Here is a 15,682-nt window from a genome sequence, read left to right as displayed (position 1 = left end):
AGCTCTTTTCCAGTTGTCAGCTGGCTGCAGTATTTTGCTTTCCTCATCTTTTTGTATCACATCTCTGCTGCTTATAAATGAGTAACTTAACCCAAGCTAATTTTTACATGGCAGCAGCTGCTGGGCAATTTTCTTATAAAATTGCTGGTAATTCTTTTGCACTGCAGTTCATCTTTTAATTAGTAGCCTGCTTCAGGTATGTAGCTCATTAGGTGCTAACTCATTTACCATTGAATTAAAGACAAGGGTTTTTCCTTATTTATATAGTAACATTCTTTTAGCATGTTACAAGGCAAGGTGGGTACAAAAGTCAGAAAATGAAATAGTGGTAGGTTAGTAACATTTTATAAAACTACTCCACAATTATTCCAGGGGCTGATTTAAGACCATAGTAAATTTCAGCAACAGTACTTCCCAAAAGGTGTCAAACACTGGAATTTAGTATTCATTGGGTTTGCCCTTTTCTAGGAGAAAGATTATCTGAAATGTGCATCTGAGTCTGTTCAGGAACGGTAAGCTTGGACTACCAAGATATAGCATGCAGCTTCCTCTTATACGTAAAGCAAGGTCAGAGTTTGGTTGTGCCCAGAAAACTGGAAGTTTGAGATACAATACTGAGTGGCCACTGGAGGCAGCCATCCAAGAGTGGCCAGGAGGAGCCATCTTGTCTGCTTCCAGAATAGTAGGTAGCCCTCCTGGCCCAAACCCTCTTCCCAGCACTGCACCCAAGGGCTGGGGGTGAGAAGGCCTCTGGCAGCTAGAGCAGTTTGGATAGAAAGCCTTGCCAGGTCCATGTTCACACCCTGCCCCAACAGACTCAAGCAACACCAGGTAAGTCTTCTAGTACTGAATAAAGCAAGATCACTGAAGGATAGGCTCTTCAAATATTCACATACAAGTTTCCTCATAAGTGAGTTGCAGTCCAGCTACTCTTGACTGACAAAACAAGGAAATTTTGTCCAGTGAACAGCTTCCTAGCACCAAGTTGATTTTATTGCTATTAAGTATGCCATACACCTTATTCAAACAGACAGGCTCAGCTGTAACTTGTACGGTATCATTCACAGGATCAGAGTATCACACTTAATCTGATTTAGTGGTATTAACTTGAACTCAAGGTAGAAGCAATGGCTTGCTAATAGCTGGAGTTCAAATTTTAAACTCCTGTGGGGTTTTTTTTTTTTTTACATAAAACCAGTGAATATTACCTCTTGCAGGAGCCAAGGTTTTCATGGAAGGGGGTGGGATAATACACCCCTATCCCACATGCTCCTGTAAGCAACTAGTCACTTCCCCCACCTTGCTGCCTCTATCAGAGAGGTCAACAAGAGGGGGAGAAGAAACCAGCTCCCCTCCAGTACAGGGAGGGGGCTAAGGACACAGCAGGGACTAAATTAGTCCCAGTGCCCACTGCCACACTTTGAAACATACAAGAAGCAGCACAGGGCCTTGTGTTCATTGCTGTGCAACACCCCTGCCCTTCCACCTTACTACCTCTAAGGCAGCAAGGGCAGTTGGGGGGGAAGAACAGGAGCCAGTATTGAGGGGGAGCCAGCTTAAAAGCCCAGTTCCCTCCAGCACTGTCTCCTAGGTGCTGTGTCTGAGCTGGGTGCCTCCCCTAGACAGGAGCTGCTGGACTAGAATGAGCACTGTGCCTTTGAAATTTGAATATACCATAACTCCAATTGTCCAGCACTCACTGGAACCGCTCCATGCTGCTTCCCCAAGTTCACTGATGCTGAAACTGATGAGCACAGGGGGGTGAGGGGCAGCACTGCAGGACCAGCCCCACATGCCCCTGCTCAGGGATAACTTGGGAGGGTGGGGGGCCCACTCCCCTCCCCAAAACTCAGCAGCAGTGCAGGGCTTCCCCCACCTTCCTGCAACCCCCCCCCCCCACCCCACCCCACCACCCCAGTACCTCCTGATAATCCAGCACCACCTAAATCCCAAAAATGCCAGATTATCAGAAGTCTACTGTAGTAGGGTTCTTACTACATTTAAAATGTGAAGCTGCAGCCTGGGTGGCTACTGGAGGTAGGCCTGCTTCCACTTTGCAGAGCAGTCCTATCAACTACAATTAGCCTGATAACATCCTTAATGTGGAATTAGTAACTGCAAGACAGAAGCAGGATGAAAGTAGCCCATTTCTTTTTCTTGATGATTTAATATAAATACCTCCAGAAAGCAAGAGTGTTGCATGAAGAATTTGTAGAACCAATAAGCTGTTAGTTTGAGGATAAAATATTAAATTTACCTACAATTGGTATTTGTTTAATCATTTAATGTAACCAAAACTCATGAAGTAACAACATATTAGGACTAATTAGAAGCTGCAAGACACTTTGATGTACATGTTGCATATGGTTTGAATTGATTTCAACACTAAAAATTATTAAAAGATGCATTATTTATTTACACATTTTCCAGCTCTCAGTTAACCATGGTGAATGTTCAAAGTTAAAAAACCAGTAAGCAATAACCACAAGATGAAAACATTTTAAACTATACTTTATACACAATTTATACAAAGGAATACCTTTTTAAATAATACAACCGGACACAAAAATATACATTTTTAGAGAAATTCACATCAGTAACTGTATAAAGCTCTCTCTCCAGTACTAGGGTCCTGAAAATTTAGGACTAAACATTAGCTCTGTAAAAGTAAAAAGTTACTAACCAGTCCTGAAAGGCCACTATTAGCACATGGACATTTTCAAGGCTATCAGCTTATATTTTGTGTATTCAAGTTTTGAGGTCCTTACGATTACACAAACATCAGAAATAGTGGTATAAACCATTTAGGAAAGCAGATTTTTAGTGCCTATATTAAAATTGTGTAGGCTCAAGTGACCCACTAATTTAAATACTGTTTGGTACCATTTTGTACTCTAAAAATTAAAAAAAGTTAGAGTAATGCACTTACAACTTTTCCTGTTGAGCAAGCATGCTCAACACATGATTTTGTATTAGGAATGTAATAAAACCTCCCATACAATGATTTTAAAATAAAACCCATTCACTTTTTCCTTACTTGAGTGCATTTACATTAAGGCTTATCATCTGACCCAAAATTTTACCACAAAATAAATGGGTCCACAACTATGCTAGTATGTCTCACTGAGACTTAGCATTAAGAGAATTAAAGCTCAACACCTTAAGGAAATGGACACAAGGACACATGCTGATACCTTGAATATGTTCTCCTTTGTCTCAAATAAGATAATTAATAGTATTAGACCAGTGTTTAATTTGTTCTTTTTAAAAGCAATTATATTGTAACATTTTTGGCAAAATGTCCAGCTCCTGTCTGTAGTTCCTACAAATTTCATGCAGAAAGATACATTTCTTAACATTAAGAAATTACATTTTTGATGTAAGTGGAATGTATATCCAGAACTGGAGACAAGACCTATCAAATATAAAAACATTTTTCTGGATTTTGTCGTCATACATTTGTGTCTTGCAATAAAGGTTCTTTGGCCTCACCAGGGGCCTGTGGACTGTGTGGATGACCATGACCGCCACTGTGTTTTTTCCAATTGCTGGACCGTATATTTAGATTGGTGTGTTCTGGAATAAACAAGGCAACAAGCAGAGCCAGCAGCACAGAACATGCTCCAAACAAGAATGGAGGTCCAGGAATTATGGAGTTCTGAAAACAAGACATTACTTTTTTAGAGGAACAGTTAAATCCATAAACAGACCCTTAGCAGTTTGACATCAGGCTCTGTACTTAAAATTTTTACAATTTAATTACTTTAAATGAGTGGGTTATTTCAATATCTAGCTCTAGTAATCCTTACTCAAGCTCTCGAAAGTTGAGGGAAGAAACCTTGAAGAGGAGAAATCTATTCATGTTTTTCTTTGGGTGTCTCCTTAAATGACAGAATTCACTGACATCACAGGAAACATGTCAGTGCCGATTGTCTGACTTGCCAGAAATACAGATGTAAATACTCAGATGTGCTGCAGTTTCCAAGCCATGTAATTAAATTTTTTTTAGCATTCAGATGAAGTCTAAAGCTTCACTGTCCTGTTAACTTGAGGTTTTACCTCAAGCTTTGTCTTTAACCCAGCTCATTTCAACACACACAACTCTAGCTAGTTAACTCGTGGGGATTGGTTAAAAAATGAATGCTGCTGACACATGCTAATCCAGTAAATCCATGTAGCTCAAATATTTATCAAGAATGCGGTCGCTCTTACTAAAGCTAGGCTACAGTGGAGAAACTTAAACTGTTCCAGTCAAGACCAGACCAGCCCACCCCACACACAACATACAAAGTAATGTGTATAGAATATTGAAGTAAAAAGTTAACTGAACAGCATGAGCTTTCACCATGCAATTTACATAACTTGCTGTCTTGCAACAGACCTATGAAGAAAAGAAAAACTGTCCACACTAATTTTTCCTGTGCTTTTCTGAGAGCAGGGACAATCTCACAAACATGTGAGTCCTTTGCCAGCAAGAGCAAGGTGAAGCTGACTATGACCAAATAGGGTAGTTCAGCCAGTTTTACCCTGATCTAAAGAGCACAAGCAAGGTTAGTGGCAAGATGATTCCACAAGATTTTTCCTGTTTAAAAAATGCAGGAGACATGGGAAAAAATGCAGGATTATCTCATTAATTCTCCCCTAATTCAAACATAGCTAACAGTCACAATGAAACAAGCAAAGCCAAGGTGGTGTTAAAGTTAGCTAAAACTGAATTAAACCAAAAAGGACAAAAGCAGATTCTCTCCTTCACCTTTGACTACCTTGCTGTAGACATTACAATGGCACACCATTCACAGACTAGATACCATAAGTCACACAGAATGCTAGATCTGGAAGGGGCCTTGAGAGGTCAAGTCCATTCCCCTGCCCTCATGGCAGGACCAAGCACTGTCTAAGACCAGCGGTTCCCAACCTTTTCCAGATGGGGATCCATTTTGACAATTCAGGAAGACTTAGTGATACAAGGAAATTCAAAAACAGGGAGGAGGGAGGGCAGAGCCACCTGGGAAGACACTTGGCAACCCTTTTGAAATTTAATGGCAATCCATATTTGGGTCCCGACCCTCCCTGATAGGTATCTAACCTGCTCTTAAATATCTCCAGAGATGGAGATTCTACAACCTCCTTAGGCAATTTATTCCAGTATTTAACAAATGACAGTTAGGAAGTTTTTCCTAATGTTCAACCTAAACCTCTCTTGCTGCAATTTAAGCTCATTGCTTCTTGTCCTAAAGTAAATTAACTATATGTAAGGGACTATGATCTAACTCAATGTTTTTATTTTTGTTTTACCCAGAAAGTTACTTTAATGTGAAGATTTCATTCTATGATTTTACTCTTCCTTCAGGCACTCATGAGATTTGAGCATTAATACTTCAAAGAGGACCCCTCTCCCCCACCTAGGTCAAGCATAAAGAAAGAACAAGATCTTCAAGTTTTATCCTTCACCGCAGCATCAAAACACACAAGCTGGCTCATGAACCTATTTTACAGTAGTAAGTTTTAGATATTTGTAAAGGAATAAGCTATGGCTGGAGGAACTGGCACTCAATTGCTCTCAAGGAATAAAGTGCATAGGCTAGTATGTATACACTAACCATAATGGCAATTTTTGCCTCCTTGTAGCAGAAGCATAGACAGGCAAATGTTTTCCATCATCAGATAAAGAGGAGACAGTACCACAAGGAAGTAGTAGGTTCTGATAAGTGTGCCACAAAAAAGTAAGAACAACAAAGCATATTCAGCTTTAATGTCTAGTTTAAATCATGTGTTTTAAAGACTTAAGATACAATTCTTAAGCACATTAGTACTAGAAAAAAACATTTACAAGCTGAGAAAAATTCAAAGAAAAACAGAAGTTATTAGGCAATTAAGACCAATGTGCAGGGCTTGACAAATCCGTGTATCTACTCGCCCATGGCAAGTAGAGTTCACCGGCGGCGGCGCACGCATACGCACTATGGGGCTGGTGAGTGGATTTTGCCGCAGTTTGTTGAGCCCTGCCAATGTGCATACAAAGAATCAAGAGAAGATTTACAACTTGGTCAAAAGACAAAGGGGAGGGAAAGGTTTAATACACATGAAGAAATAAGGGATTCTTTTTAGGGTGATCTAAAGCAGAAATGGGATTGATTAGTCACTGGAAAAAGTAGGCTCAATATCAAGAAACTGCAAATGTTGTTAGGTGAAGAGTCTCACATCAGTCCTTTTGCTTGATTCACTTAAAGCTGGACTAAAACATTGTATCCTGTGACACATTCTACAATCCTGAATTAGCAGAGAAACCAGAGTTTCCAAATTATTTCCCCTCACAACCTCTTCCTATGGTCTAGGAAATCCTTGCAGCATTTCTTGTACATTATAAATAAATAGCAACAATACCTGTTGTGAATGGTGGCGTGGGGCCATGTTACTTCCCAATTCAGTTTCAGTCATTGGGAGTTCATCCAATTCTACATGGAATATGTAGAATATAAAACCATAAAGTGCTGGTCCCAAACCATTACAGAGTCCTCGAATTCCTGTTATCATCCCTTGAACAACACCTAAAAAAGGCATTCCTGAAATTAAACCTATATATAAATGAAGACCTTTTAAAATGCCTTTTGGCAACTGTCTAACGTGCAATGGGGCCCAATTCACTTCCCCCCTCCGCTCCCCCACTGATGTAAAGTAGGAGTAACTTCACTAAAATTAATTGGATTATTCCACTGTAAAACTGAGCTCAAAGGAGAATCATGCCAACTGGTCCCTTTTTCTTGGTTCTGGTGTAGGCAAGATCAAGTTCTATGTGATACTGACCCAAAGGGTATCAAATCTGATACTGCTGTCTGACAGTCATCTATGCATCATGCTTCAAAGAAAAGTAGACATATTACTGGTACTCCTAGACATTACAGTAATAAATCAATGCACTTGAACTGAGGAAATCTGTGCATGGAAGGAGAGAATACTTGAAACATGATTGGTTGATATACTAAATAAAGAGAAGTACTGATGTAAGTATTATGCTACCTTCAAATTCCCTATGCTAGGAACGCTCATTGTTCATCTACCTTTTGGATTAGCATAGCCCAGCTACCTCCAAACAATGCACAGGCATTTGAAAACCGCTTAGGACTTTTGAGAACTACCACTTCTACAGTGAGAAAACACTACACTAATGTTTCTCATTTACATTAACATACTACTACGTTGGCCGGTTTTATCCTTCAAAGTAGCATGGAGGTTGAGGATCACACTTGAGTACCAGTAAGACAGAATAGATACATGTAGTGCTAAAGAGGTCAGAATATCCCTAGTTTGAACACAACAACATGACTTATAAAACATACCCTGTTGATCAGCATCAGCAGTTCGTGAAACTAATGCACTTACTGCTGGGAACGTAATGCTAGACATTGCTGCAACGGCCCCTGCTGCCCACATCATCCTGCAAAACATAAGTGGTATGAGAAAGAATCAAGGTTAGTATTCTGAACTGCCACCTTTCATACACCTTCTGTTACAATGTTTAAAATGAACTGCATGCTCTACTCATACAACGGTAGAGTCACAACTTAATCATCACTGCTGGATTTCATTTCTGGTACAGCCATTATGAATTTAGAAAATAGTGATGATTTGAAAAGTCCTCAATCCTTGCAACATCTTGGTACTTGTTGGGAAACACTGATCAGATATCTTGTAAACTTGCCTTTAAAATTAAGAAGAAATGAACATCCAAAAAGCCATTTTAACTTCATTTTTCCTGTTAGGTAATTGGAGTGTTAGCACATGTAAAGAGTGCATTCATGGGAGAAGGGCTACAATAGATGTAAGCTGACATCTTGACAAATCAATGTACTCTACTGCAAGCAATAAGGAAAAAAAAATCAAGACAATCTGTCTTAGAGAAAAGAGGACAAAGCATTTTTCAATGTTTGGTGCTCAGTTTCCTTTAGTTGAAAAATATTCATGAAAAATATTTGGTCTTTGAAGATTACTGGCAGAAGAAATTGACATTGTTTAGGTCAATAATACCAAAAATCCTTTGTTTGGGACGGCTCACCTTACAGTGTTTCATTGATTGCTCCAAGAACAAAACAATTACTCACCTTGCTCATAGGTAAGGCTACATTTTAGTCAGGCATGTTTTTAGTAAAAAGTCATGGACAGGTGACAGGCAGCGAACAAAAATCCATGGCCTGTGTCCTGTTCCTGACTTGCACTATATACCCCTGACTAAATCTTGGATGGTCTGGGGAAGAGTGGCTGGGCAATAGGGATAGCCCTATTATGGCAGCCCAAGATGCCTGCTGCTGCTTGGAGAGGGAGGGGATGGGAAAAAATAGCCCGAGTCTACTCCAGTTGACTGAACTGCTTGGGCAGCCCCCAGGCAGGCACACCAGCTACTGAAGGCACAGAGGTCTTGGAAAATCATGGAATCTATGACAGATTCACAGCCTTACTCATGGGAGTCTCCCACTGTTTGGAGACAGAGAGACTTAATGTCCTCAGTATCAAGGAGACAAAGGATGTAACCTCTCATGTTAAAAAGAAATATCTGAAAACTTGGGTGAATATTTCTTTATTAAATAGGAAGTAACATTTAAAAATGTCAGTTCGTTAAACTAAAATGAAATGTACGTACCAAGGTTCCGAGCCAAAGCCATACCATGCAAGCTGTAATATCTGAAATCCCAAACCCAATAAGATGGTGTTTTTATTTCCAATGGACCGCATAAGTAAACTCAAAACTATTGTCTAATGGGGAAAAAGAATGCCAATACTTTAGTTGTGAATACTCAGGTTATACAGTAACACACAAAATGTTCATTAGTTTTGACAAAAATAAAGTTGTGAATGTAGTATTTTCTAGATTGGGATTGAAACATCAAATAGGGATGCATGGAGATTGTTACCTTTCTCTTGCTTTGTAACAATTTAGATTTTCCTCGATGAATCCAAGCATTTGGGATATATTATTTAACCTGCCATTATGGCTTAAACAAGCTATTGTTCAGCCCGAACAAAGCCTTAGGATAAGAGTGAATCTACTTCTGAAGTTAGGAAGCATGGCCAAGGAAGAAATAAATTAAGGTTAAAGCACTAGGCTAGAATTCATAATGTGGATTATTACATCTGACCATGATTTTTACCCACAAAAGCTTATGCTCAAATAAATGTTAGTCTTAAAGTGCCATACACTCCTCATTTTTGCAGATACAGACTAACATGGCTAACTGACTCCCAGCTCTGACAGATTTAAGGCAGTTTCAATCTCTGTGCATCACAGCTGTTCCACAAAATGGTGATTTTTTTTTTTTATTTCCCATGATGTGAAAACAAACTTTCATGAAATGGGCAGATATTAGGGATAGAAAAAAAGAAAGCCATATATAAAATAAGTACACAGGTCAAAGCATCTCTTGCCTTTTCTATTCTAACCTCCTGAGATCCGGGATTGGGTTCCTGGATTATAGTTACAGGGACTGACAATATTTAGCTCTCACTTGAACCCATTTTATGAGTAAAATTTATAGATCAATATTCACCTGTGCAATAATGGAGAGAATCCCAAGAACTGCTATAAATGCTGCAACACTTTCAGGTGAAAATCCCATGATCTACATTAGAGAAGGATTAGTTTGATCATTAAACTTCAAATGTATATTGACACGTCTCATGGCATCAAGTGGAAAGACTAAATGAAGTAACCAGAAAAACGCTTAATCTGAAATAGAGGAAGACATCCCTGATTTTATTCTATCTCACAACTTAGTCAAACCAACATTTACTCTTACATAAAATAAAGAGAAAGATCTGTGTGTGGAACATAAAACATCATTTGAGCATGAAACCTGAAAGAATATAGACCCCTGGATATTGTGATATCTAATAATCTATTTTTAATATAACCTACCTAGTTTTAATCACTGCAATGTAGTAGAATTTGTACTTCCAGGAACAATGCAAATGATTATGAAACATGAGAAATATAAGCCACTATCTGCCATTAATCATATTGGCTATGCATATATTACAAAATAATGCATCAAGTACAAAGAATATTCACTTGTATACATTTAGTTTTCCTTATCAAACATTTCTTCATATGCAGATTCCTACCTGTCTGAGGTATAGGAAGAAGCTGGAATATTGACCTGCCTCTGGGAGGTAGGATAGAAAGACTGTTATGCAGATTAGAAGCACTACAGAATCTTGACCCACTTTCTTTAGTGACTAGGGGGAAAAAGAGGAGAGATCAGCAACAGAAAACATCTACTCTTCATCATCCATAACCAACAAAACTATACAAAATCAATACTGGAAGAGGAAGATGCTCTTTAACACATGTAGCATTGTTAAAACATTTCCTTTAGCACATACCATTATCCCTACTAATGAGCAATTTCCAGTTACTTGCATGCTCTCTCAAACGTAGGAACTCTTCAAACAATTTTTTTAAAACCCAAATTAGGTTATAAATACTATCAAAAGGTGGTACAAAGCCAAATTTGCATATATCCAGCCACCACTTTATACTAAAACATTTAAATGGGCTTACTGCAAAGGGGTCAGCCTGTTCCCAAGAAATGGGTGCTCCCCAGGATGCTGGTCTCATCTTCTCTGGCAAGGATTCTGGTACAGCAACAAGAATAAAGCAAATATCCAACAAAGCTATTGCTGTAGCTAGGACCACTACCAAACTGTTTCCATAGACTCGACCAAGGTAGGCACCAATAGCTGGGCTGGTAACTAAACTTGCTGCAAAAGTTGCTGAAACCTATAGACAGGCAAAAGTCAGTATGAGAATAAAAGTTTTCCAGTAAAGAAGATAAAACTTATCCACTCTTTTTCTGACTTCACTCTTAGTTTCTGAAGTATTCAGAGTGCCAAGTTATAAATCCTCCTAATAAGGTAGGCAAGTTCTGAACTAATGTACAATTCTATTCTCTGGCACTGCAACAGCAACCATGGATTTCAGACACCTGAAGTTTTTAAATGGAAAAAAAGGGTTAAGTGGAGTGGGACAGCAATGTATAGCCTTGTAATTGCGTTAAATATGTCAAGTTTAACCAGATATCAGAAGTTTGATAAGGAGGAAAAAATCAGTACAACACTTTATTTGGGGGGTGATAGAAGAAATTATGCTTATTTTCTGAATACCTAAGGCTCTTAATGCAAAGAATTCACATTATATAATAAAAGTTGAATACACAAAGTGAAAAATAGCACTATCCTTCCAACATATTTCATGCTGATCTGAGAATGGGGGAAATAGAAAAGATTGGAGAGAAAGACTATACAATGGCCATTTACCATGACAAGACACTCAGGAGGAGATGCAGAACTGGATGGTAGGACCAAGTTTCCATCTGGAACAGTTTTTTTTTTTTTTTTTTTAATTACTGGCTAAATAAGATTTTATAATGGGAAACACAGAAACTTTTCAAATTTGGTGTCTCTTGCAGCATTAAGACTAAGTTTCATTAATTGTTTAGTTGCTGACCCTAATGAGGCTTAAACATTCGGAGGAATACATACCAGTCCATAGGCCATGCTTCTTTCATGTTCCTGGGTTATATCTGCTACGTAAGCAAACACCACTGAGAAAGTCACTGCAAAAACCCCAGAAACAGAGATAACAGCAAAGTACCACCTAGGGACAAAACAGAATCAAAAGAACAGCTCAATGAAGATGTACATAACTGGCAGTGATTCACAAGCTTCTGAAACAATTCAAACTGATTAAGGATTCTATCCCTGTATAACTTATTCCTGACAAGTAATTTCTATGTGTTTATAAAGTAATCAAAAATTTGTCTCTATATGATTAATTACTTCATTGTGCGTGGAGTGTACAGAATTACCTAATATTCTACAAAAAAAGACTTTGTAGATTAAATTAGGATTGTTTATTACAGATCCTTTAATATTGGAGTCCACAGACTGACAATTATTTCACTCAAAAAAGTATGTTGCAACCAGTGTTCCCTTTAAATTGGGCAGCAGCACAGCTTCACAGGTGATTAATCAGCCCTACCCACCAGTCAAAGGCTGGGGCTCTGTGTACCCAGATGGCAGACTTTTCTAAGTCAATCATGCAAGAACGGGGATCAAAATGAAGAGACCAAGAGACCATAAGACTAGATTTACTAGCTAGCAAATGGAATTAGCCTCGAACACAATATGAACAGTTGACCACTCAGACCTTGTCCTATGTTATTTTTAGATTTATCTTCAGGAGCCGTACAAATGAGACACAATTGTGAACCTGCCATTATCCTAAGGATATACACTCAATTTATAAGTCGTAGCAGACTACTTACATTCAAGGTAGTCAAAATTTGCTAGATTCTAATATGCAGGGCTCCACAAACCATGGCGAAAACCACTCGCCAGCCCCACACTGCGCATGTGAGAGACCCTCACTGCGCATGTGAGAGACCGGCTGAAATCTATTTGCCACGGGTGAATAGATAAGAGGATTTGTCGAGTCCTGCTAATATGATAACTGCAGTTATAAAGTATCAGTTTTAATGTTACACATGGGTGCTTCAGGTAACCAGCTCCGAAAAATGTTTCAGTTCTTAGTGATTTTATACTTGGCACTGAAATAAATTATCTGTAACTTTCCAGCAAAAGACATGCAATGATTATAGACATTCTATTAAGGTACAGGCTGCACCCTAAACTGGGACCCAGAGTCCCAGCACACTGCAGGGAGCAGGGGAGGGTAAGGACTGGGACCTGGGTTCGGAATGCAGACTACAGCTGGGCACTGCTTACCACAAGTGGCTTCCGGGTGGTGGTGCAATGGGGCTTAGGCAAGCTCACTACTACCCTAGCCCTACACCACTCCACTCCCAAAGCAACCAGTAAACTCTCTCCATCCCTACCCCCCTTGCTCTGTGGAGATGGGGTACAGGGTGGAGGGAGGGGCACCCTGACATCAGCATCCCCTTCCCCTTCTTCCTGTACCCTGCACAGCAAGCAAGAGGTGGGGGGGCAACTCCAAAGCAGAGGGCAGGAGTAGCACTGCTGTGCTGAGAAGGGCAGATGAAGTGCTGGCCAAACCTGGCAGGATCACTTGTCAAAAGGCTCCAAGATCTACCAGTAGATCCTGATCTACTGGTTGTGACCACGGCTCTAGTGCTAATGTAATAGGGCTGACAGTCTGGAAAGCCAAAATTCTAAGCCTGGCTTTGAGGCATTCAGCAAGGCTCTTCACCTTGTCTCAATTTCCCCAACGCTGCAATGGATTAATACTTTAGCAGCTACCTCACAGAGCAAGGTACCTCACAAAATTAAATAGCATCTGGTACATTAACTGCAACATGGAACACAAGTACAATTACAAATGTTACATGCTGTTATGTACAGCAAAAACACACAAATAATACAACTATAACTATGATTGTTATTTACCATGGGCTGATCTTCATTAATGGAATTGGTGCACAAGTGAAAAATACTGTTAAGAGTAAAAAGGACTTTCGCCCCCAAACATCAGATAGAGCACCTATGAGAGGAGCACTGAGAAACGATAACAAGCCCTGAAAAGTAAAAATAAATTTTAAATAAAAACCAAGAAGTGAAAGGAAATACAATAGTTGAAAGACTGTTAGAAGCTGACTGATTTTGTTTGGCAGATTAATAAATGTTGGCTACATGGAACATATAACAAGCATCTCTTTTGAGTATCCTTCATCTTTCTTTTCTACTCACCAGCAGTTACCTGCAATTTCAATTTCACTATCCCCAAACATGAAATCCACATACAGTCAACACACATCTTAATACAATGTGTTTTACATTTGTATATGCTATACAGACAGTCCCCGAGTTATAAGTCGGATCCGCAGTTACGAACGGGGATTTTCTCGCCCCGGACGACGGGAGCGGCGGGACGCCGCCCGCGTCCTCCGGGGCGAGAAAAGCTGCTCTGCATCTCCCTGGTCTGCTGGGGGGGAGGGGGGAGAGACCAGAGAGACACTGAGCAAAGCGGAGGACGACCCGGGCGGGATCGCTGCGCTTCCAGATCAGTGCCGTGGTCCCGCCCGGGTCCTCTGCCGCTTTGCTCAGCGTCTCGCTGGTCTGCTGTGGGGGGACGCAGCTAGTGCCCCCCCCCCCCCAGCAGACCAGGGAGACGTGGAGCAAAGCCCCAGTCCTGTGGTAGAGCAGGTGGGGCGCTGCCCGTTGGTCCCGCAACAGCGCTCCTTGGCACTACTGGACCTACCCGGCAGCACCCCAGCTGCTCTACCCCGGGAGTCCTGATTCAGCCACTGATGATCAGTTTCAGCAGTGGCTGAATCAGGACACCTGGGGCAGAGCAGCTGGGGTGCTGCTGGGTTGGTCCAGTAGCGCCGAGGAGCGGCAGCACTACTGGACCAACCCAGCAGCACCCCAGCTGCTCTGCCCCAGGCGTCCCCAAGTCAGCCGCTGCTGAAACTGACCAGCGGCTGACTACAGGAAGCCCCTGCCCCGGGCTTCCTGGAATCAGCCGCTGATCAGTTTCAGCAGCAGCTGACTTGGGGATGCCTGGGGTTCTGATCAGTTTTAGCAGTGGCTGAATCTGGACGCCAGTTCCGACTTACATACAGATTCAACTTAAGAACAAACCTACAGTCCCTATCTTGCACGTAACCCGGGGACAGCCTGTACAGTATTTACAATACCTTTTTCAACACACTGAGGACATGACCTAGCAATTAGAGCAAAGGACTGGGTGGCAATAGGTATCTGAGAGTCTTACAAGCTATTGCACCAAATGATTGTGTGAGTTTAGGCTATTCAACTGCCCTGTTCATTCCTCAATCAACCTAAGTGAAAAACTTTAGCACAAGCAAGACCTTATTAAAGTGAAAAGCTGCATTTAAGCTCTCCTTGATAAGTTTATCCTCACATTTTATTCACAGCTTGGAAGACTCTGCTTATTACACTTGATAAATCACTAGCACTCATGTACGTGCCCTTCATTGATTTATTTAAAGTTGTACTCTCAATTGCTGATTTACAATGAATTTTCATCCTACCTTTACTCCTTGGATTAGGCCATTCATAAGGAAAGTATGCTTTGGGAAGGTTTCACGTAAAACCTATGAAAGAATTATGTCCATTACACACTGCATTATCCATATTTCCCAATACTAAAGATGAATACAGATGCAGTAAGACCCACTATGAAATAAATAAGTTCAACATCATAGAATCCTAGGACTCGAAGGGACCTCAAGAGGTCATCGAGTCCAGTCCCCTGCCCTCATGGCAGGACCAAGTACTGACTAGACCATCCCTGCTAGACATTTATCTAACCTACTCTTAAATATCTCCAGAGATGGAGATTCCACAACCTCCCTGGGCAATTTATTCCAGTGTTTGACTACCCTGACAGTTAGGAACTTTTTCCTAATGTCCAACCTAAACCTCCCTTCCTGCAGTTTAAGCCCATTGCTGCTTGTTCTAGCCTTAGAGGCCAAGATGAGCAAGTTTTCTCCAATCAATCTCAATGGTTGAATATTTTGTCTAAGACGTTTATATAGACCACTACACAATTTTTAAATAGTAGAATGATATACTTCTTACTTTCCAAAAATAAAGACACCAATGGATAGGCAAGAATGTTAGCATTACAGCTGCAGGCCAGTAAAATTAGGAAATAATATTCTTCAAAGTCAGATAGTGTATTTTTTCC

General features: G+C 40.4%; 1 protein-coding gene across 1 annotated transcript in view; it reads right to left on the bottom strand.

Moving 5' to 3' along the window:
* Nucleotides 1-2,494: 2,494 nt before the first annotated feature.
* Nucleotides 2,495-15,682, bottom strand: part of SLC71A1 (solute carrier family 71 member 1) — a 28,785-nt gene continuing 15,597 nt past the window's right edge. The window contains exons 3-12 of the mRNA XM_075936610.1: nt 15,024-15,086; nt 13,417-13,544; nt 11,533-11,647; nt 10,553-10,771; nt 10,114-10,227; nt 9,540-9,611; nt 8,636-8,748; nt 7,338-7,435; nt 6,385-6,548; nt 2,495-3,658 (exon numbers count right to left, since the gene is read on the bottom strand). Of these exons, the coding sequence (XP_075792725.1) occupies nt 3,452-3,658; nt 6,385-6,548; nt 7,338-7,435; nt 8,636-8,748; nt 9,540-9,611; nt 10,114-10,227; nt 10,553-10,771; nt 11,533-11,647; nt 13,417-13,544; nt 15,024-15,086 (1,293 nt within the window). The 3' untranslated portion in view covers nt 2,495-3,451. The remainder of the gene's footprint in view (nt 3,659-6,384; nt 6,549-7,337; nt 7,436-8,635; nt 8,749-9,539; nt 9,612-10,113; nt 10,228-10,552; nt 10,772-11,532; nt 11,648-13,416; nt 13,545-15,023; nt 15,087-15,682) is intronic.

Source organism: Pelodiscus sinensis, chromosome 9, assembly GCF_049634645.1.
Source record: "Pelodiscus sinensis isolate JC-2024 chromosome 9, ASM4963464v1, whole genome shotgun sequence".
Classification (NCBI taxonomy): domain Eukaryota; kingdom Metazoa; phylum Chordata; order Testudines; family Trionychidae; genus Pelodiscus; species Pelodiscus sinensis.
Note: the sequence above shows the minus strand (reverse complement) of the source record. Positions and strands in the feature narration are given on the sequence as shown.